At 45.7% G+C, this 21,190-nt stretch overlaps 1 protein-coding gene across 16 annotated transcripts in view; it reads right to left on the bottom strand.

Annotated features, from left to right (window-relative positions):
* The window catches only part of LRMDA (leucine rich melanocyte differentiation associated), a 1,127,870-nt gene that overhangs the window by 99,437 nt on the left and 1,007,243 nt on the right, over positions 1-21,190 (bottom strand). The window contains exon 7 of one of the 16 annotated variants that reach the window (XM_070057884.1): positions 8,812-8,845. The exons of the other annotated variants lie outside the window; for them this stretch is intronic. Within the exon in view, the coding sequence (XP_069913985.1) occupies positions 8,812-8,845 (34 nt within the window). The remainder of the gene's footprint in view (positions 1-8,811; positions 8,846-21,190) is intronic. 16 annotated transcript variants of the gene reach the window in all.

The raw sequence follows: 21,190 nt of genomic DNA, 5'->3' as shown, positions 1-21,190 counted from the left end.
AGGTCCCTGCTACCCAGGTGGGAGAACAGAAAGGAGTTTCTGGCTCCTGGCTTCATCCTGGCCCAGCCCTGGCTACTGCAGGCACCTGGGAAATAAAACAGCATATGCCAGCTCTCTTCCTTTCTCTCCCTGTCTTTCCCTCTCCATGTCACTCTGCCTTTAAAATAAAAAAATCTTTAAAAAACCACAAAGCTGACTGAAGGAAAACAAATTCTAAAAAGGCCTCATGTTTTATAAAAAGTTTTAAAGGTATTAAAACAGTGTTCCATTGGTGCCGGGTTCTAGTCCCAGTTGCTCCTCTTCCAGTCCAGCTCTCTGCTGTGGCCCAGGAGAGCAGTGGAGGATGGCCCAAGTCCTTGGGCAATGCACCCGCATGGGAGACCAGGAAAAAGCACCTGGCTCCTGGCTTTGGATTGGCACAGCGCCGGCCTTAGCAGCCATTTGGGGGGTGAACCAATGGAAGGAAGATCTTTCTCTCTGTCTCTCTGTCTACAACTCTACCTGTCAAATTAAAAAAAAAAAGTGGTCCATATGGTTTATGGTTGTGAAAATACCTCTGTAGTGAAAGGATATTTAGTATCACTGTTAGGCCTTCAAAATACATGACAGTATCTGTTTGGAGGCACCAATGTCGGGGGGGATGGGGCTACGGAGAGGACTGTAACCAACTTCATTTATTTCTCAGTATTTTATTTCTTAATGTAATAAAAATTATCTGAAGTCGGTATGATAAAAAATGTTAGCCCCTTTTTATATCTCGTTGTGGGAACATGAATAACATTTATTACATTTTCTTCTGTACAGTTTTATTTTAGAAAATATTGAATGAGGAAATAAACCAACAAGGCCTTTTCACCACTTCCCTCTGCTCCAAGCCGTGACCAGTCTGTTGGTGGTGAGGTAAAGAGTCTTAAATTTGATGCTTAGCAGGAACAGAATAAGATATTACCCAAGGAGGGACCCTGCCTCCAAGCTCTCCCTCTGTGTAGTCTCACTGATCTGGTGTGTTGAACTTATTTCCTGGAGAACAAATCCCTTCTATATTTTCAAGGCTTTCCCAAAGGGCAGTTGGAATGATAGGAGCAACAGCCTGGCTGTGATTAACTCTGGCAAATGAAGAATTTACTGCTGTGCATGTGTCCTGAGTTTGGGGAAGAGACAAATACACAGCCATGATGACCTGCACCTGCAGGGTCGGGAGCACGCATGCCCGAGCCCGGCACGGAGTCAGAGCCACCAGGAATGTCCACACCTCACAAGCACAATCTGCTCTTCCTGGCTACCACAGGCAATGGGCGACCAGACTGGTCCTTCTCTAAAAGCAGGTGCAACACCCAACAGTGTTATCACTGCCTTTCAGGAAAAAGAAACAAAGCACAGCTACCATTTGGTCCCAGCCTCTGTTCTCTCCCAAAATTTCAGGATCAAACTCTCCTCCAGCAACCACCAAACCACAGAAAAAGGGAGGCATCCCATGTGACTATGGCTTTATCTTCTTTAAGTTTATTAATGCAGGGGGAGACAGAGGCAGACAAACAGATCTTCTGTCTGCTTTGTCATTCCCCCAAATGTCTGCAACAGACAGAGCCGGGCCGGGCCTAAGCCAGACTTCCAATCCAGGTCTCTAACGTGGGTGGCAGGGACCAAAGTACTTGGGCCATCATCTGCTGACCCCTAGGGCTGAGCATTAGCAGGAAGCTAGATGGGTAGTGGAGCCAGGACTCAATTCCAGAGACTTCACTAGGGGATGCAGGTCTCTCAAGCTGTGCCGTAAGTGGCTGTGCCGCAATGCCCACCTACTAAATGGCTTATGATACCACATGCTGCCCAGATTCCTGGAGAAGGGGGCTTATACCACCACATCCACCCCCACAGCACAGTGCAGAGTCCTTCATAGGCACAACACACACACACACACACACACACACACAATGGGAGTACACAAGTCAATATTTTACACGTCCTAAAAACAAGTACAGATATTCAAGGGTCCATCAAAAAGTTCATGGGAAATGGAATTAAAAGATAAGTTTATTTTGGTACAAGTCTTTTTGAAATTCATGCCTAGAATGGCCTTCAACAAATTCAAGCAAACGTATATTACAAAAAGTCCTACACATGGATCTCAGTAAGGTTTTGTGCTGGAACACACTTGTCTTTTAAGCCTGTTCCCATGACCTTTGTAAAGGGTCTCTGTGCATACACATGTACACAGACCAATTCAAACTTTTAAAATTTTCCCTTTCTCCTTCCTGGTCTAAACATTTTACAGAGTTTGGCCTTTGGATAATATTGTTCACCATCTTAGATTCCAAGTGGAATCTAATAGGCTCATGCGTTCTCCTTCAACACGTAGTAGACCGAGTTCTGACAGTACCCTAGTCCAGGGGTGGCTAGGTGTGCAGCAATATCATCAGAACATAGGTTCTCTGGGGGCAAACAGAGGGAAGAGAAGGGGTTCCTAAACAAGCTTAACTGCAGCCCTCAAGTGTCACAAGCTACTGCTGCACTTTGAAAGCAAGCAAATGGGGTTGATCCACAAATTCTCTCACTCCGTGACAACAGCCATCTTTGCACATCCGTGCTAAATCCAGACAAAAGCTCAAGCCCAGCTCCCACTTCCCACTTCCACTGCAGCTCCTGTGACTCCCCATCAACTAGGGAAACTTGCTCTTTCAGCTGAGTAGGCACTGCGCACTTACCCGCCGGGCTGACCTGGAGACACACCTCGGAATCAAGAGATGAAAGAGGCTGTCTGGCGAGGCGGCAGGGGCCTTCCATGAGGTTCAGATTAGAAGAAAGTGACCACTGCCACATAGCGATCTTCTCCTCCACTGCCTTTTCAGGGCCTCTACTGTCACAGAGGAGAGGAAAGCAAAGGCAAACACTCGGTCGAGACAAGTGCCGGACAAAGCACTGGTTTCAGGCAGTGGGAACCAGAGGCCTGAGATGCTGAGACTGCCCTTTCTATAGTCACATTGGATACCAACAAGTGCATCTGGGGCCCATTCACTCAGCCTTCCCCTTGGGCTTCTAGTCACCCAAGTCAAATACCTCCGCAACCACCCTCAACAAGAGCTCTGATTTAAGTCATCCTACCAAGGCCATTGTAGACAGGGCTTTCTTAACACACAATAGGATTTATCCTGCATTCCCTAGGGTCAAGCTTAACTCAACTCATTTACTTTCCTGTGCTTTGTAGATTATTAACATCCATGACTTAGAAAGATGCTCAATGAAATAAAAAACCAAGAGACAAAAGCCAACATAAACCCAAAAATGTAATATTCACTTTAATGTCCAAGTTCTCACAGAAACACTCACATGTCTATTCCTGAAGATTTCAGATACTCTGGCTAAAGTGGTTTTCAGCTTCTAACATGCCAAACTATTACCCTATCACCCATGGCAGGCTAAACTCCAGATGGCTGAAAGTGATAGGTTTATGAACAATTCCACCTGCCACGTCTAGAAGGAATGCAGTTGTGGCTCAAACATAAATGCGCACAAAACACTTTAAGCTCTATACCACCCTGTGCTGATGGCCAGCAAAGTGATACTGAAGATAGTTTAATCTGTTAAGTCCTCTTAATTTTTCTCAATACAATACTAGCTGTTACAAATACCGTGGCCTGTATGTTTGCCATCCCAGAACTCTAGAAAGCTCACAAGTATGATAGAGTCAGCAAAGTGCCCAGCAAAGACTGCAAATTCTAGACAAGAGCCAAACTCCCTTTCAGATTATCTGGGTATCACTCAGGTATGTGATGCAGGAGTGGGGGGCCGGCCCTGGATGCTCAAGGGGAGAAGGAGCATTTTAACTTGAGCCGGAAGCAGTGCAGAAATAGCATTTACAGAAGAATGCAAAACAGAAAGACCAACAACTACGGACTGGCCAGTTGAGCGCCTGCAACCACACTTGATCATTTGCCTTGAGTGAGTGAAACTGAGCTTCATGGAAGCTTATGCCTTTCATGATTCTAGGCAGAAGGCAGCATGGTGCTTAAGAAGGAACACTGGACTAGGGGTGGAAATCCCAGCTGAGTAGTTGTTAGCCGTGCTTTCTATTTCTTCATCTGCTGCATCAATCCATTAGATTAACTCACTGTATGGGATTTTTGCACACTCTAAAACTGAACCATTTTATGAGACCCAAGTAGGGCAAATCTTTCACTTGTGTCTTCCCAAATAAAGGAAGTGAAATCACAAAGGGGCCATCATTGTGTTGCAGTGCGTTAAGCTACCCCATGAGATGCCAGCATCCCAAATGGGAGCACTGGTTTGAGTCCCAGATTCTCCACTTCCAATCCATCTCCCTGCGAATGCACCTGGGAAAGCAGACAATGATGACCCAAGTACTTGGCCCCTGCCACCTACGTGGGAGACCCAGATGGAGTTCCAGGATCCTGGCTTCTGCCTGGCCCAGCCCTGGCCATTCAGACCATTTGGGGAGTAAACCAGCAGATGAAAGATGTATTTCTCTCTGTGGATCTTTATCTCTGTAACTGTGCTTTTCAAATAAATGAAGTAAAACTCTAAAGGAAAAAAGAAAAGTGAAATCATAATAAAGGCAGGATGATCGCATCTCCCTCCAGAAACAAAAATGCTCTATCTAGATGACAACTAAATACCAAAGAGCTCACTCATTACAAAAGGCTTACCTTGGAAGCTCAGCAAATGAGATTTTAGAAATATTTCTAAGGATCTTTAAAAAGCAAGAACGATTGATTGCAAAGAGAACAGAGTCATAGATTTGATTGAGTTCTACCTTCTCATTTTAAGGTAAGTGCCTAAGCCTCTGAGAGGTTGTTAGAAATCAAGATTGTGAGAAAAGTTGTAAAATGGCTAGAATTAAAGGCACATGATAGATATTCAATAGATCTCTGTCACTGGGCCCAGACTTAAGCACTGTTTCCTTTTGTTACTGCATTCTACTAACAGATAATGGTGTTTTTCTTCCACAAGACCAAGGCATGGTGCTAACAATCACAAATCTACTCTACATGCCAAACTAGAAATACTTTCAGCACAATATTCTCACATTAATCTTTAAGAATTTATATAGACGCAGGGTTTTTCACCAGAGGGAATGAATTAAAAAGAGATACTTATCTGCATCAGTACTTTTCATGAACAAGCTTTGTTCATTGAGATTTGTGAACAATAGTCCAAAATGTTTCTGAATACTCACGGATGGGGCACACTAGCTGGAGATGAGCCATGAAACTCTCACTTCATTGAGCTGGGGCACAGGAATCCACATTTCTGGCTTCGCTGGCTTATAATCCAACAGAGTCTACTGGTAAGACATAATACAGGGCTGGCACTGTGGCTCAGTGGGTAAATCCCTGGCCTGCAGTGCTGGTATTCCATGTGGGCACTGGTTCAAGTCCTGGCTGCTCCACTTCCCATCCAGCTCTCTGCTATGGCCTGGGAAGGCAGTAGAGGATGGCCCAAGTTCTTGGGCCCCTGCACCCACGTGGGAGACCCCGAGGGGGCTCCTGGCTCCTGGCTTCAGCTCGGCACAGCTCCAGCCATTGTGGCCATCTGGGGAGTGGACCAGCGGATGGAGGACCTCTCTCTGTCTCTACCTCTGTAACTCCGTCTTTCAAAGAAATAAATAAATCTTTAACAAAAAAGACATAATACATATGATTTATTGTATCACACAATAAAAACCAGAAGCTCTACTTCCGGTTAGGTGAAAACCAGGCATGGCATGTGTCTGGGGGGGGGGGGTCCCCAAAAAGTTCATGGGAAATGCTTACTATGAAAAAACTAGGCATGGATTTGAAAAATCCTTTGCACCAAAATAAGTAACTTTTCATTTCATTTTTCCACTAACTCTTTGAAGTTCCCACATACAGGAAGCCTCAAGAGCCTTGGAAAGTGAAACAACAATAAGGGTATGCTTGGAGAGATGAGTGGAAGGCTGAACAGTGCAGGTCTCTGCTCCCTGAGCAGACGGCGGCTACCACCACTCCGCGAGCTCAATTCTGAACCCATTCTGCTGTAGGAAGATTTTAGGGGGCTATCTATTGGTGAACGCTTTCTATTTGTGTTAACCAGGTTATGCTGGTGGTTGTTTGGATTCAGTTCTTTATAAGAATTATGTGATTCACAGCCCCAATACTCCTATGCTTTAAATTTTATTGGTATTCCTATTTTACGGAAGTTACAATTACAATCCTCAGAGGGCTAGCAGTTTTCTTGAGGCTGCTCAGATACTAAGAAGAAAAATGAGGAAAAAAAAATCCAATTGGCCAGGCAGCTCCTAGTCATTACTGTCATTTGCCCAAAGTTGGGCAAAACTGAGAAGTATATTCTGTTTGGTTTGGAAACTGAGTCTGGTTGAGTTGATTTCCCTTACCCTTAATTAGCACAGCAAAATCCTAAGTCAGAGAGAGGGAGAGACCTTCACAAGATAAAAGAATTAGCCTAAAATATAACTCCTGCACCGTCTGGTGTGTGTTCCCTTTCTCTTTAAATAATGAAGAAGCTGCTGATGGAAGGAACTCAAGTGGAGGATTTACCAGTGAGAAGGAATATAAGAAGCAGAGATTGAGGTTGGTTTATTATGAACCCAGTCAATTATCAGCAACACATTTTGACACCACTGTAAATAATACACTCTGTCAGAGTCAGGTGATGGAGATTTTCTGTTCAATATATTGTCACAGACACATGATGAAGGGGAGGCGTTGGATGGCATATGCAGTACAGAGGAATAAATATGTGAATAATCTCACAGGCTTTGAGACTTCCAAATGCTAACTATGACAGATATGAACTACAATGCATCCCTATTCTAAGACTACGGGACTAATGATGATAAGTTGAACAGTCTAATATCCATCTTGACAGTGTACAGCTGTCTCTGATGGTTATGCTTGAGGGGACATCATTTGACCTGGCCTATTTCCAGTCATGTAATAATGAGAAGCATTTAACTGGGTCAAATGGAATATGAGAGCTAAAAGCAACCTGCAATCATCCACTCCCACATTCCTGTTGTAGAGACCAGGGACACCAGACCAAGTGAAGTTAACAGTCACATCCAAGATCAGTGCCAGGGCCAGTTAGAGACAGCTCCACTGACCACAGTAAAACTAAGAAAGAGCCGACCTTATTTTGTGTCCAGAGGGCAACAGGGAATGCTTTTAGACAAGGGAACATGCCCTCATGTATTTCATCACCTTGAACCATGACTATTGGTTATTCCACCATCAGATGTGATACATGCCATACATGCCACTGTTGTTAGGTCAAATATCCAGAAATGGTAAGTTTTATCACATTCAGTATTAGCTACAATCTAAATTTCACATAGCCATTGAGCTTTGTCCAACTTCCAGCTCTATTAAGAGGCTCCACCAGACTATGCCATTGTCTTTGGCCTTTTTTTTTTTTTTTTTTTTGATAGACAGTGAGAGAGAGAGACAGAGAGAAAGGTCTTCCTTTTCTGTTGGTTCACCCCCACAAGTGGCCGCTATGGCCGGTGCGCTGTGCTGATCCGAAGCCAGGAGCTAGGTGCTTCCTCCTGGTCTCCCATGCAGGTGCAGGGCCCAAGCACTTGGGCCATCCTCCACTGCACTCCTGGGCCACAGCAGAGAGCTGGAATGGAAGAGGAGCGACCGGGACTAGAACCGGCGCCCCAACCAGGACTAGAACCCGGGGTGCAGGCGCCGCAGGTGGAGGATTAGCCAAGTGAGCCACGGCGCTGGCCATCTTTGGCCTCTTTAGTGAACACAGGCATTGCCTCCCGGGGCCTCGGAATCGCTGAATCCCAGAACACTTGATCATTAATCACTTAAGTTAACCCTGAGAAATCTAACTCAAGAGCAGCCCCCAACGTTGAGGTAATTCTTTACATCGAACCTTGGGAGTCAGCAACTCAGGTAGGTAATGCCTAAGAATTTTTCAGTTTCCCCAAGGAGCTCTTCTGCACCCTACTTCATGAAGAACTTTGTCCTAATGGACCACCTTTCAGTCAAGTGTTTATCCAGCAGGCGAGCTCTTCTGCTGCCTGAGATTTGAGATACCCCAAAAGATTCTCCACACCCACACCCCCTGACCCGGTGACAGGGCTGAACACTGCTACCAGGCATCTCTGCAGGCACCTCTCAGATGCTCCAGGAAAGGCTATGGAGCTTTGAGAGCCTGCATTGAGCAGTGAGCACTTGTGCCCCTGAGAAACCCTGAGAATGCTCAGGGGGCTTGGTCCTGAGGTTAATACTCACTCACAAGAAATCAGGGAGCTCACTGAAGTCCTACCTTCAGGGATACCGTCTTTCCTTTGCGGTGGCTTAGACCAAATCTTTTAGGGGTGGGGAACGTCTGGCCCACAGGACATATGAGGTCTGTGAAATCTTTTGGTCTGTCTGAGCCAAGGCAGCCGCAGGTGAGACTTGAAATTTATTCCCTCTACAGCTGGCTAATTTTTAACTTGATAATTTTTTTATGGTCTTCGAATGATGTTATAAGCCTTTGGTAGAGAAAAAGGTTCCCCACTCCTATATTCTAACTGGGCTTTCTCTCTACACAAGATTGAGGGGGTACGAGGCGGTAAGAGTGTTTCTGAATCAGAACAGATTATGCCCGACCAACGAAGCATCCTAAACCCAACCGCACCCTGGCAAGAATTATGTAATGGGCCCCATTTAGTCAAAATAATAGAAATAGGAGGAAACAAGCTCACGCCACATATGCCATCCATTCCCTGTGAGCATTCCTACCTCACAATCCATTCCATGAAATTAAGGGCATTTTCTTGGGGTCGGGCAATAATTTCTTTTAGAGTCTGAAACCTACCTGCATGTGTCTCTGTCACAGAAGAGCATGAGACCTGGGGGAAAAAAATCTATCTTTGTCACTGTCAGATTCAAATTTAATTTAGGCAAAATACAAATGGGATAAGCAGCTACAGATTAATTTCACTTGTGTTTGTATTTTTAAATCCAAATACCAACTCAAATACCAAGTATTCATCACGCACTTCCGTATTTTAACTTTTCATCATAGTTCACTTAGGCTCAATTTCAACAATTCAGTGTATTTCAACAATTCAGTATATGTACACAGGCTAGGTACGTATATACACATCATCTTAATATCCATCTATCAATTGCCAGAAAATTGACAAACTTTATTTTAAAATGCCTGCATGTCTGAATCATCCCAAAGTCATCTGAATACATATTAACGTATACATTTGGATTCAAATTTATGAAACAGCATGAGAAATAGCTTTCTTAACTCCACAGTAATAAAGAATCAAGAAACAGATATTTTTTCAATTTCTTCCCATTACATTTTATGTCCACATTTAGATGTATCTGGGAAGATCTCTAAACTGACACCACTGTGAGAGGCCCCTGGGATTCACAAATATCATTTCCATGACACTCTGAAAACTGAGGGGAAACAGGAGAATGTGAGCGGCGATAAATTGGAGCTAATCTCCTTCTGCCACAACCTGAAACGATGCTTGGCCAGGTAATCTCCCCTTCCCCCACGCTGCAATGAGGCCTTGTCTATCTCTCCCAGATGCCCAGCCCGAGTGCTGGGATCTCCCCCAAAAGCTTGTACTGGAAATTTCCTAACAGGCTTCCAAGGCTCTCAAAGAAAAAGAAAAATGAAAAATAATTCTGTCACACAATAAGCATTGTAAGTTTAAAGAAAGAGCAAAGCCTAGTGTTGGAGGCCTGCAATAAATAAAACAAATAATGGATTCTTCTGGGTCATAAAGCTCAACCAACCATAAAATACACAAAGCGCCTTTGACGAGGGGCCTCTGAGCCTTCGGGAGCGCTATTCAGTGCGACTGTGGCTTTGAAAATTCCAAACCTGGCCCTGCCTCGCTGCTTTGTCCACTCAAGACCAAGTCATGAAATTCTTCCTCTCAATAGTAAGAATGCAGAGTGCCCAGGCAACTACAGCCCACGCTTTGCATTGTGACCTTGACTCTGAACTCTCCCAAGGACGTCTATGTTCCGCACTAGGGGAAGGAGATGTTCTCTTAAGAGAGTTTCCTTCAAATACTTGGGCAGCTTTGGACCAAACCCCTAGTTTCCCTGCTTCTTGGTTTCCTCCCTTGAGCACTAGCTCACTTGTGGTGAGGTGTGGTGAGGACCAAGTGGAATAAGTGGGTGAAGCCACTCAGTGGAGGACTGGCAAGTGGTAGCAGTCAGCACCATCCCGCAGGCTGGTGGTAGAGGTGGGGCTCCGCCCACAAGCCTCTGAATGCAAGGAAGGGGCGATGGGCCCTCTCTGCTCTTCCCACGGCTCCTCTGGGAACGGCTCCCCTGTCCCCTCTACCAGCACATTCTCTTACACACTTCAGTTGGTGCTAACGTCACCGGATTCTGTGCATGTTCTGTTGCCTTGCCGTCTTGCTGACTGCTGTCCTCACTGGACGGAGGCTGCTTGAGTTCATGGCTTACTCAGGTCCATGGACCCAGAAAAACCTGAACCACACTTCAAGCACAGCAGGGCTTGCAAAAACATTTTCTGCAAGGCTAACTCCAAAGAATACAAAACTGACTAACATAATGGAGGTGCTGGGAGCAGCTTTATTCTTATCTTGGCTCTGGCCACAAAAATATCTCCTTGACCTTGGAGAAGTCACTTCATTTCTTTGGACGTCGGTTTCCTCATCTGTAAAGATAATCTCCAGTTTCCTTTGTTGCTCTAAAATTCTCTAGCTTGAAGAAAACCAGCTGCACAAGCATCTTTTGTTATCTGGTCCGCTAAGCTGTTAGAGAAAGGGAATGAGGCCAGCTGAGACTGGATCGGCGGCTCCGTCCAACTTTTGAAACTCAAATTCCTTCTGGATCTTTCAGCTGTTGTCACCTATCCTATCTTATTTATTTTTTAAGACTGTGCAAGTTCAAGGTGACGAGTCCCCTGCTATGATGAGCGCAGTGCTGGGTCTGTGTCATCACTATCCTACTATCACGAGCTGATGCAAGCCTCCGTCTACACAGAGACTGACACGGGTGCACAAAGCAGCCTTGGCTAGTTTGAGGAGTGGGGAGGAGCTGGAGCCTCAGGTAGGTGGGGAGACAAAGAACGGGGCCCGCTGATAAACACCGTCTGTCTGACAAATCGAAAGCTGGGCCAGATTTATGAGTTTTCTAAACTCAATCAGGACAGAGCCTGCTCTGACCTACAGAAGGTCATTCAACCGTATTGAGTATTTGTCAGCATTCCATGGCCAAAGATAAAGTGAGTGAACAGCCAAGACAGATTTAGAAATGTCCCCGTTCATCCCTGGAAACTGTGAGTGTCTGTCTGGGTGCAAATAGCCCAGGGATGGTTTTCCCATCCCTCAACACAGATGCTCACCATACAGAGACCTGAGATGCCTGCCCCAGGCCTAGCGTCTTGTCACTGTCACTCAGCAGCTCAGTTGCATGGGGCCAGCGTGGACAAGCACTGCCTGTCCTACTCACCGCAGGAGCATCGGCCACAAAGCAGGAGGAAGGGAAGCAGCAGGGGCTGCCGTTCCTGGCTCCCAGACCCTCCACTGAACGTTCCGTCACTGCTGTCCTCAGGGGACCACAGTCTTGGCATTGCCTGCCTCACTTTCAACAACCATAGCCTCACTACCACGGAGCAGTGGATTTGTTTTTCAGCACTGAGCATCCACTGCACTAACTCTACCACTGCACCCCTACTTGCTCACTTCGCAGATGTCCACGTTGGAGGTGCTGCACGGGGGCCGAGCACAGGGGCACGTTCTGTGGACATCGAAGCTCCTCTCAGACTGAAGAGCTGACCGGAGGAACAGCCATTCCGCCCAGCAGTAAACACGCCTGGAGGGCCTGGCTTCAATACCTTGCTCTGTTACCTAGCTCCCACTCCAGCTTCCTGCTTTTGCAGACCCTGGGAGGCCATGGCAATGGTTCAAGGAATTGGGCTTCTTCTACCCACACTGGAGACCTTGGCTGCCTTCTGAACTCTCAGCTTTGGTGAAGCCCAGCCCTAGACATTTGGCAAGTGAACCTGTGGTTGGGAATTGCCACTCCCTCTTAAAATTGAAAAAAAAAAAAAAAAAAAGAAAGAACTGATAGGATTTTTCATGTAACAAAAGCCTAGCATATTATTTTATTTCTGGGGCAATTAAAGAATGTATAAAAATGTTATTAAAGTAAACGTTGAAGAAATAACTAATTTTTCAGAAGTAAATCCACTTTGCTTAGCTCACCCAATTCTCCCCAAGGTCTCAACATCCAGCCATAATATAACCTTTCTCTGCATCATCTGTTCAGTTTACCTTCACTGCCTTGGCAAGAAAGGTGAGCATTCAGAGGATCTCAGAAAAGCCTCCACTCCTGAATTAACTTCTATAAATTGGCTCCTGAAACTGGGGTGACCCAGTGAATTAAAGACCCAAGGACCAGCCCCTCTGTGAAGACGGGGCTCTGAACACGTGTGTGAGGAACACTCACGGACAGGAGGATCTGGAGTGACATCTACAGAGGCTCCGACAGAAGGCAGTGCGACCCTGAGCACGTTATGCAGTTACCAACCTGGGCATCGCATCTCCCTTCACTTGCTCTCTGGAGGGCCGGAAGTTAAAGGGCCCGACACATAAAACTTCTCGACTCAGAGCCATGGACAGCTCCCTCGGCCTCCTCCCTGGAGGGGAGCCTCGCCCTCTTGCTCTGAGAAAGACCCCACAAGACCCCCAGCTCCCTGTAGCATTCTCTAGGGGCCTCAGTGAATCTAGGTGGCCCTCACAGCCTCAGGAATAAGAGACACAGGGTGAAGACAACAGCGGGCTTGGAGGGATCTCTGGGTTGTGACCCAGGGCCAAGGCACAGTGCCTCCGGTGCTCCCTGTGTGTCCTGCAGAAGGCATCGCGTCACCGCCTTCAGAGCCCCCACATTCTCACGTGCAAAGTCAGAGACTTGGAATGAATAGGTAGCACAGGTGATTCAGAATTAATCTATGAACTAGACAGATGGCCAGAGAGTGGTCCAGCCCATGGACCAGGTCAATAAGTGAGGCTGCAATCCAGGGCAAATTTCCTGAGAAGCTTAGGGATGCAAAGTGCCTATGTTTTATTTAGCTCTATAAACCTAACACTGAAAATGACGTCTGGCTACTGACAGTAACAAGTGTGTGTTTGATTAATCCATGATTAATCGAAAGTCAAGCAGGAGTGTTTGTATATCAGTATATGTGTATATGTATACATATACCCGTAGCACCCAGCACTCAGTTCTGATGGTCCCTTTCTTGCACTGGATGGCAAGCTCTTTGAGAATGGAGATCTTAGTTTACTCACTGCTGCATTCTAAGCATCTAGTGAGAGACTGGCCATTGTAGATGCTCAGTGGGGTTTATTGAACAGATAGATGGATAGGTGGACAGATGGACAGGTTACTAGGTGATGAGATGCAGTTTCTGAAAGATTTTGTGCAACCCCAAATGCTATTCATTCTTAAAATAAAAAAGAAGCAACCATGTATCTGCTCTCTCTAAGGGGAGCCAAGAGAAGGACATGGAATGAGGAGGCAAGAGGAGGAAAGGAGAGAGAGAGAGGGAAAAGGGGAGAAGGAGGGGGAGGGGGAGAGAGGCAGGCAGAGAAGGAGACACAGAAACTGGACTAAAACTAATAAAACCCAGTAAAATGCAGAACTCTTTTCCAGTGGTCAGGCAGGGATGAAAGTTCACAGTCACTATAATAAGGACATTGAGGCTTTGGAGAAACAAGATATTAAAGCTCTAGAATGTGGGAAAAGAAAAAGAGATGGGAAGGTAACAGTTACCAAGATAATAAATGATGCAAAGAAATGAATTATGTTTTTTACTCTTCTGTTACTAATCCATAAGGATTTTAATTTTTATGCTTCTAAAGAGACTTAAAAAGTCTTCGGCAAAGGTGAGATGGAAAGGGATAATACTCAGCTTAAGTATCAGACACGCATTTGGATTTGAGAATTTGTCAAAAGTAGGGGATTGAATTTCTGCCTTGACATGCAAATGTGTTTGTATTTCCTACACTGTCACTCCAGTCATCCCAGTTACATCTGTGTTCAGCCCAGGACAGGGAGTTCAGATTGGCTCACTGCAAGGGGGCGAGAACTTGAGTCCATGACAGATGAGAAGGGTGACCTGGAGACACAGGTGAAAAACAGGCTGGAGCAATCTCAGGATCGAGGCCAAAGGAAAACACAAACCAGCAACATGATCCATGGCCTCGGTCAATGCGTAGGACAAGCTATTTCTGTTTGCCCAGCGCCGTTCTAGAGAGCAGTGCTGATTACCAGATAACCAGTCTTTGGTCTTTCACAGAATCAACAGCTTGGCAGCCACAAAGTGACAGGCATCAATACTAATCGCACAAGCCTGTCTGTAACTGGACCCCGGGACAGGCCGTGCTACACCTGCCTCTCCAGGAAATGTACTCCAGATCCTCCCCCCATGGAAACCACTAACAACACTTATTAGCTGTTTCCTTGCCTGCTAAGTGGTCTGTGCCTAGTTCTGGCTCCCATTATTATATTCATTTCAGCCTGTGTCCAGCAACCCGATACCTTTGTACTGGGGGTGCGGTGTCCGCCGCCTGACAATGATTTGACATGACACAGTGACAGAAAACAGGGAGAGGGAATGAAATAAAAGAACAAGGGATCCCAGCTGCTGTGCTGGTGGCTCCAGGCAAGGGTGCCCGTCCACACAGATACCTGCTAGCAAGGGCCCAGGCTGCACTGATGCAATGGTCAGATCACGCCTATCAGGTGCGCTGGACTGGAAGATAAAACCCTCCTGTACTGGCTAAGGCCCTGTGCAAAACTACCCTGGGCTCTTTACCTGTGCTTTGAGTTTAAAGTGGCTCAACCGCGTCCCTCACCTCCCTCTCGTACCCCCCAAGTAGTTCATTCATGCTGTAGCTCTTGCTCCCTGGTTCTCTGCAACTACACTCAGAGCTCCCACAGGAGTGCTGAGCAGGGGTGGGGGACATGGGGGATACTGTACCAGCCCTTCAATCACTCGAGATAGCACCCAGGGATGAAAGGAGAAGGGGCTTCAGGCTTAGAGAGGCCTCAGGCCCTGGAAGCCACTCTGCAGCCACATTGCAGAAACTTTGAGGACCCCAAGGAACAGGATCAGGGCCAGTGCCTGTGAGTAACTAGCAGTGACCTGAGCAAGTCATTAGCTGCCTGAGCCTCAGCTGTAAGATGAACAAGATGGACGAGACACCTGAACTCCCAACTTCTTATTGTCATATTAGCAATCAAACATTTTTCGTTAAATGATGCTTTCCATTAGATCTCAGTGCGAGGGCACTTCAAAAAGTTATTCAAAAAGGAACATAACATTCAGTTTATTTTGGTGCAAAAATATTTCCAAAATCTACATAGATGAAGAGTCTTCAAAAAGTTAATGAAAACGCGTATCATGAAAACACGGTGCATGGACTTCATTTTTTTTTTTTTTTGCACCCAAATCATTTTATCTTTAATTTCATTTTCCTTGGGGCCAGCACCGTGGCTGATTTGGCTAATCCTCTGCCTGCAGTGCCAGCATCCCTTATGGGCTCTGGGTTCTAGTCCTGGCTGCTCCTTTTCTAGTACAGCTCTCTGCTGTGGCCCTGGAAGGCAGTGGAGGATGGCCCAAGTGCTTGGGTCCCTGCACCCACATGGGAGACCAGGAGGAAGCACCTGGCTCCTGGCTTCGGATTGGCACAGCACACTGGCCGTAGCAGCCATTTGGGGGGGGGGTGAACCAATGGAAGGAAGACCTTTCTCTCTGTCTCTCTCTAACTCTGCCTGTCAAAAAAAATTTCATTTTCCTCAAATTTTGCAGAATATCTTTGTACATGGAATTAAAATGGACTTGGAAGCCAGGCATAGGGGCCTTGGCAGACTGACTCTGCCAAGAGACCCAGTTCTCCCAAGTCACGTTTTCTTGGAATGCTGGAGTCCCACACACAGAACCACAGAGCTCTTCAGTTTCCTTCCAGCCCAAATGTTTTGGGCAAGACATGGAAGACAGGAAAAGTGGAGGGAAGGCATGAGGACTTGTAGCCTGTAGAGCCATCTTCTCTCTGCCCTTTGATCTTTTTTTTTTTTTTTTTAATTTTTGACAGGCAGAGTGGACAGTGAGAGAGAGACACAGAGAGAAAGGTCTTCCTTTGCCGTTGGTTCACCTCACAATGGCTGCTGCGGCCGGCACGCTGCAGCCTGCACACCGCGCTGATCCGATGGCAGGAGCCAGGTGCTTCTCCTGGTCTCCCAAGGGGTGCAGGGCCCAAGCACCTGGGCCATCCTCCACTGCACTCCCTGGCCACAGCAGAGAGCTGGCCTGGAAGAGGGGCAACCGGGACAGTGTCCGGCGCCCCGACCGGGACTAGAACCTGGTGTGCTGGCGCCGCAAGGCGGAGGATTAGCCTATTGAGCCTATTGTTTTCTGTCATCAATGTCTGCAGCTCAAGGCTGTGTGGAGATCTTAGGAGACAGAACAGGCAGTGGAGAAGTGGAGGAGCCCCTGGGCCCCAGGCGCACACTCACTACCCAACCTGTTATTTTTACACTTATTGGATCTAAACTATAAAGGGAAAAGAAGGACATCTGTAAACAGTCAGTCTAGACTCTAATTTATTAAGAGATAATCAAATACTAGGAATATTCCTCAATTATTGGAGTTATTTAGGATCTGTTGTCTCTTTGTCATCAGCAACATCACCACCAATGACATCAAAAAACACACATAGCTGTTACGGTCATCAGCTGCTAACAGTGACAAAGTAATTAACATTTATTATATTGTTATTATGTATTATTCTAAGGATGTTACCTTTATTGTAGCCCTAGCAGAGAGATCTTATCTAGCTAAGAGACAGAAGCAGAGAGACAGACAGAGCTCCCACCTACTGGTTAACTTTCTCACTGCTGATAAACACCAGGACTGAGTTGAGGCTCGAGTTCAAAGCTGGAAAACCGATGCAGGACCCCCTCATGGGTGGCAGGAAGGAACCCAGTGACTTAAGCCATCACCTGCTGCATCCTAGGGTCTACACCAGCAGGAAACTGGAGTCAGGAGCCAGAAACAGCATCAAACCTCAGCACGAGCATCTTGACCACTAAACCAGATCTCTGAGCCTGGCTCTGTAATCCGCTCTTACTACAGTTGCCATCCAGGGAACAAGGCTGACGAGAGAATGAAGCAGGGGTAGAACGCAAGCCAACTGACGAGTCAGCAAAGATTACTTTTTGTGGAATAAAGCTCCTGGTTTTAGGCCGTTGCACATCTAGGTCTCCTTATCTCTCGCCTTAAACATGTAAATGTGCTCACGAAGGCACCTGGTTAGTATGTAGCTTATTCTTTTCTTAAAGTATTCAGATCCTTTTCCCTCACCCAGACGTAAATACATGCAGCTTCTCAGACCATAGAGGAATGAAGTTGGAAATTACCAACTCAGGAATCCCTAGAGCATACGCAAACACATGGAGATTGAACAACATGCTCCTGAATGAACAATGGGTCATAGAAGAAATCAAAAGAGAAATCAAAAACTTTCTGGAAGTAAATGAGGATAACAGCACAACATACCAAAACTTATGGGACACAGCAAAAGCAGTGTTAAGAGGAAAGTTTATATCAATAGGTGCCTACATCAAGAAATTGGAAAGACACCAAATAGATGAGCTTTCAATTCACCTCAAGGATCTAGAAAACCTACAGCAAATCAGACCCAAATCTAGTAGGAGAAGAGAAATCATTAAAATCAGAGAAGAAATTAACAGGATTGAATCAAGAAAAACATTACAAAAAATCAGCCAAACGAAGAGCTGGTTTTTTGAAAAAAATAAACAAAATTGATAACAGGTTAATCTGCTTCCTCCCTCCCATGGAGGCTGGTGCTTTTCAGCAGAAGCCAAAGCCTTGAACTACAGAGATAAAAAAGCTACCCTTGTAAAATTTCAGTGTCGGCACAGGAACAGGGATGACAAACTCGCAGCCATCAGTCTTTCTAGTGCCCCTCCAATACACGAGGTGGTTTTTCAATTCGTTACCCGAACCCTATCCAGATGGATACAATCTCTGTTCCAGATACTGTTCAACAGGAAAAGCATCAGACAGCTTTGACCTTGGGCTTGTGGGACAATTAAGTGTTTAATCACTGAAAAGGCTGATTGTGGAACTCTGCATTTCTATACTACCACTCCTTCGTCACTGCTGGCTAACAGTTCTGAACATTCAAGCCCACCTAAGTTGTTTATGTTTGGATTTTCCTTTACAGAATAGAGAAAAGTGAAAGGAAACAAAATCCCCAGACCCCTAAGAGAATTCACTGCAGCTCCAAAGGAGGAAACAGTGGAGCGGGAGGAGACAGGCACCCAGCTCTTCATTCCATTCTACTCTCTCCTGCCTGCCTGCCTGGAGAAATCACTCAGCACCCGTAATGAGAGGATGCAGCGGCTAATTTTGCCCCATAAATCATAAGGCTAATTCTATGACTAAAAAGTGATACCATCAGCTCCTTTTCCTTCAAGGCTGTTAGATCTTAGTCAATTCCTTATGAATGAAGATTTAAAGACTTCAGAAGCCCTGCTGCCAACAAAAGATGCTTTTGCCGTGAGCTTTCTTTCCCGCTGGAAAGCTCTTCCAACTCCCCCACGCACGGGGCTCTGGTATGTTCTTAGCGTTTACAGCAAGGATGCTTGCAAGGGAGCAGCAATTAACAATGCCAAGCTCATATAAATCCTGAAGGCTGCAAACCTTCCGAGTGAGACTGCCAACACTTGTAGGGTAGCCCTGTGCGAGCGGAGAAAACACAGAGAGAGGGAGAAAATATACCTTGTTTCTGACATATTTCTCAAGCTGTTTAAATATGAAACAAAATCCGACCAGGCTACAAGTTTCCAGCTGTTATGATATCATAAGATAAATTTACAGCTAGAGAAACAGCATGTTTGCTTTTATAAAGTATGGAAATATAAATGTTCCAAGTGTTAAAACTGTCCAAACAAATTAATTCAAGTAAAAATAGTTGCCTTGGAGTTGGTTCTCTCGCACTTGCTTGCTTTTCTTAGAGCTGGTGATCAGGCGTCTCAGGCTGTGAGGAGGTGCAATTCCCTCCAAGCGGCAGGTTCACTCCTGCACACGGAGCCCCAGAGCCCAGAAGTCAGGTGGCCCCTGCCTGTGCCCCTATTGCTGGTCCGTTAATTACTGTCTTCATTTAGCCTTCCTGCCACTGCAAAAACCCTACCGAGGAGCCGAGGCGTACCATCTCCTGGTGTACTCCCATTTTGGATGTTCATGGCAAAGGAAGATGAAAAAAGAGTTTCCTTTCTCAGTGACTTTGAAAAGAATAGAGTGGTGATTAACAGCAATATTTTTTTAATGAAACGCAGCCCGTCACCCTTGTCATCTTCTGGCCATCCTCTCTTGTACGCGCCTCCCTGACAAGAGGAATAATAACGGTCATACATCACTGCTCTCCACGTCCAATCACCTAAATCTTCCCTCGCCGCAGCCTCTGAGACTCAATTACTTTATTGACATGCAATCTTCATAAGGGGAGAAATATTGTGCATGTAAGGTCACTTGGTTATGAAGACATATTATCATATTATCTGCATGAGGGTTGCAGGGCTAAGACCTGACAGAGCTAATTATAATGGTACATGATCGAGGGCTCAGTACACATTATGCGCTTGGCTGCACTGAAGGTGAGGCAAGTCCATGACATCATGGGTTTTCGAGACAATAATGCAACTTTGGCTTAGTCGCCGTCACTTTTTTTTTTTTTTTTTTTTTGAATGCCTCAGTATTTTTACTTCAGGATTTCCGTGGACAATGAAAGAACGAGTTGATGGACTCCTCAGATCTTGAGGAAGAGCGGTGGTGTGCCAGTGTGGGGAGTTGTGTGAGTGTGGAACTGTCGGCATTACCCCCCCCCCACCTACCACCAACGTTTCACTCTACCTCCCAGCAAGTGAAATGAGAGGCGCTCAAAGAACAAAGGTAAAGGGATACAAATGGGCCCACTTGATAGCAGAGTAAAACCTGCCCTCACCCTCAATTAACCTCTGCTCAGATCCTTGCCCCTATCTTTCTAATGGCCTTGTTGGCAAGGCCTTATCTGTCTGGGATTTAGCACTTGCTCCTGAGTATGATTTCTTGATCCAGGCATATGAGGTTATTTCACCATCAGACACATACTCAAAGTTTTCTGTATTGCTAAGATACACAGTTCCCCAGTTTCTCTTCTGTGTATCCTCACCTTCCTCATTCACCTAGAACTGCTCAAGTTGAGAACCCACGATCAGGCAGTCTACTGGCAAGTTTGCAAGAAATGACCATTAGGGAGGATAATCTAGACTAAGCCACTGTGTCTTATAGTCTTGGAAAAGTAAGTTTGGGGGCCGAAAGGAAAACAGGGGAGAAGAGCCCATGATGAATCTTCATGGGGCCAATATCAAGTCAATATCCACAAATGGGCTTGATCCAGGACGCCCAGTGTACTTCAGGAATGGATTACGGACTTCCAAAGACAAGTAAAGGAGCCAGTTAAAACATCACTATGTGTCCAATCATCACACTGTACTCTCTAATATGTACTGTCATATGTCATTAAAAGTAAATGTTAAAAAGCTGTCCAACAACCAAAAAAAAAAAAACTTGCCATGACTTGCATATGCTGGCTTCTTGATTCATTCACATTTTCTTTCTCCTCTATCGCTTAATGAAGAATTCATTCAGTAAAGGAAAACAAACAGCTAAGGCCTTCTCAGATTCAGAAACTATCCCCATCCTTTTTGTTTGTTTGTTTGTTTTGTTTTTAAAGATTTACTGAGTTATTTGAAGTTATCATTTATTATTTATTATTTATTGAGTTATTACAGAGAGAGAGGGGGAGACATAGAGATCTCCCATCTGCTGGTTTTATTCCCCAAATGGACACAAGGGCTGGGGTTGGGACAGGCTGATGCCAAGAGCTTCATGTGGGTCTCCTAAGGAACTGGGCCATCTCCTGCTGCTTTTCCAGGCACATTAGTGGTGATTTGGATCAGAGTGGAGCAACCAGGACTCAACCTGGCCCCCATATGAGATGTCAGCATCATAGATGGCAGCTTTACCCAGAACAACATAGCACGGGCCCCTGACCACAGGAGGCCCAGAACAGAACAAGAAACTGAGGTTCTCCAAATTTCCTCTTAATTCACACTCC

The sequence above is a fragment of the Oryctolagus cuniculus genome, chromosome 15 (genome assembly GCF_964237555.1).
Source record: "Oryctolagus cuniculus chromosome 15, mOryCun1.1, whole genome shotgun sequence".
Classification (NCBI taxonomy): Eukaryota; Metazoa; Chordata; class Mammalia; order Lagomorpha; family Leporidae; genus Oryctolagus; species Oryctolagus cuniculus.
This window is presented reverse-complemented; position numbering and strand designations above follow the sequence as displayed.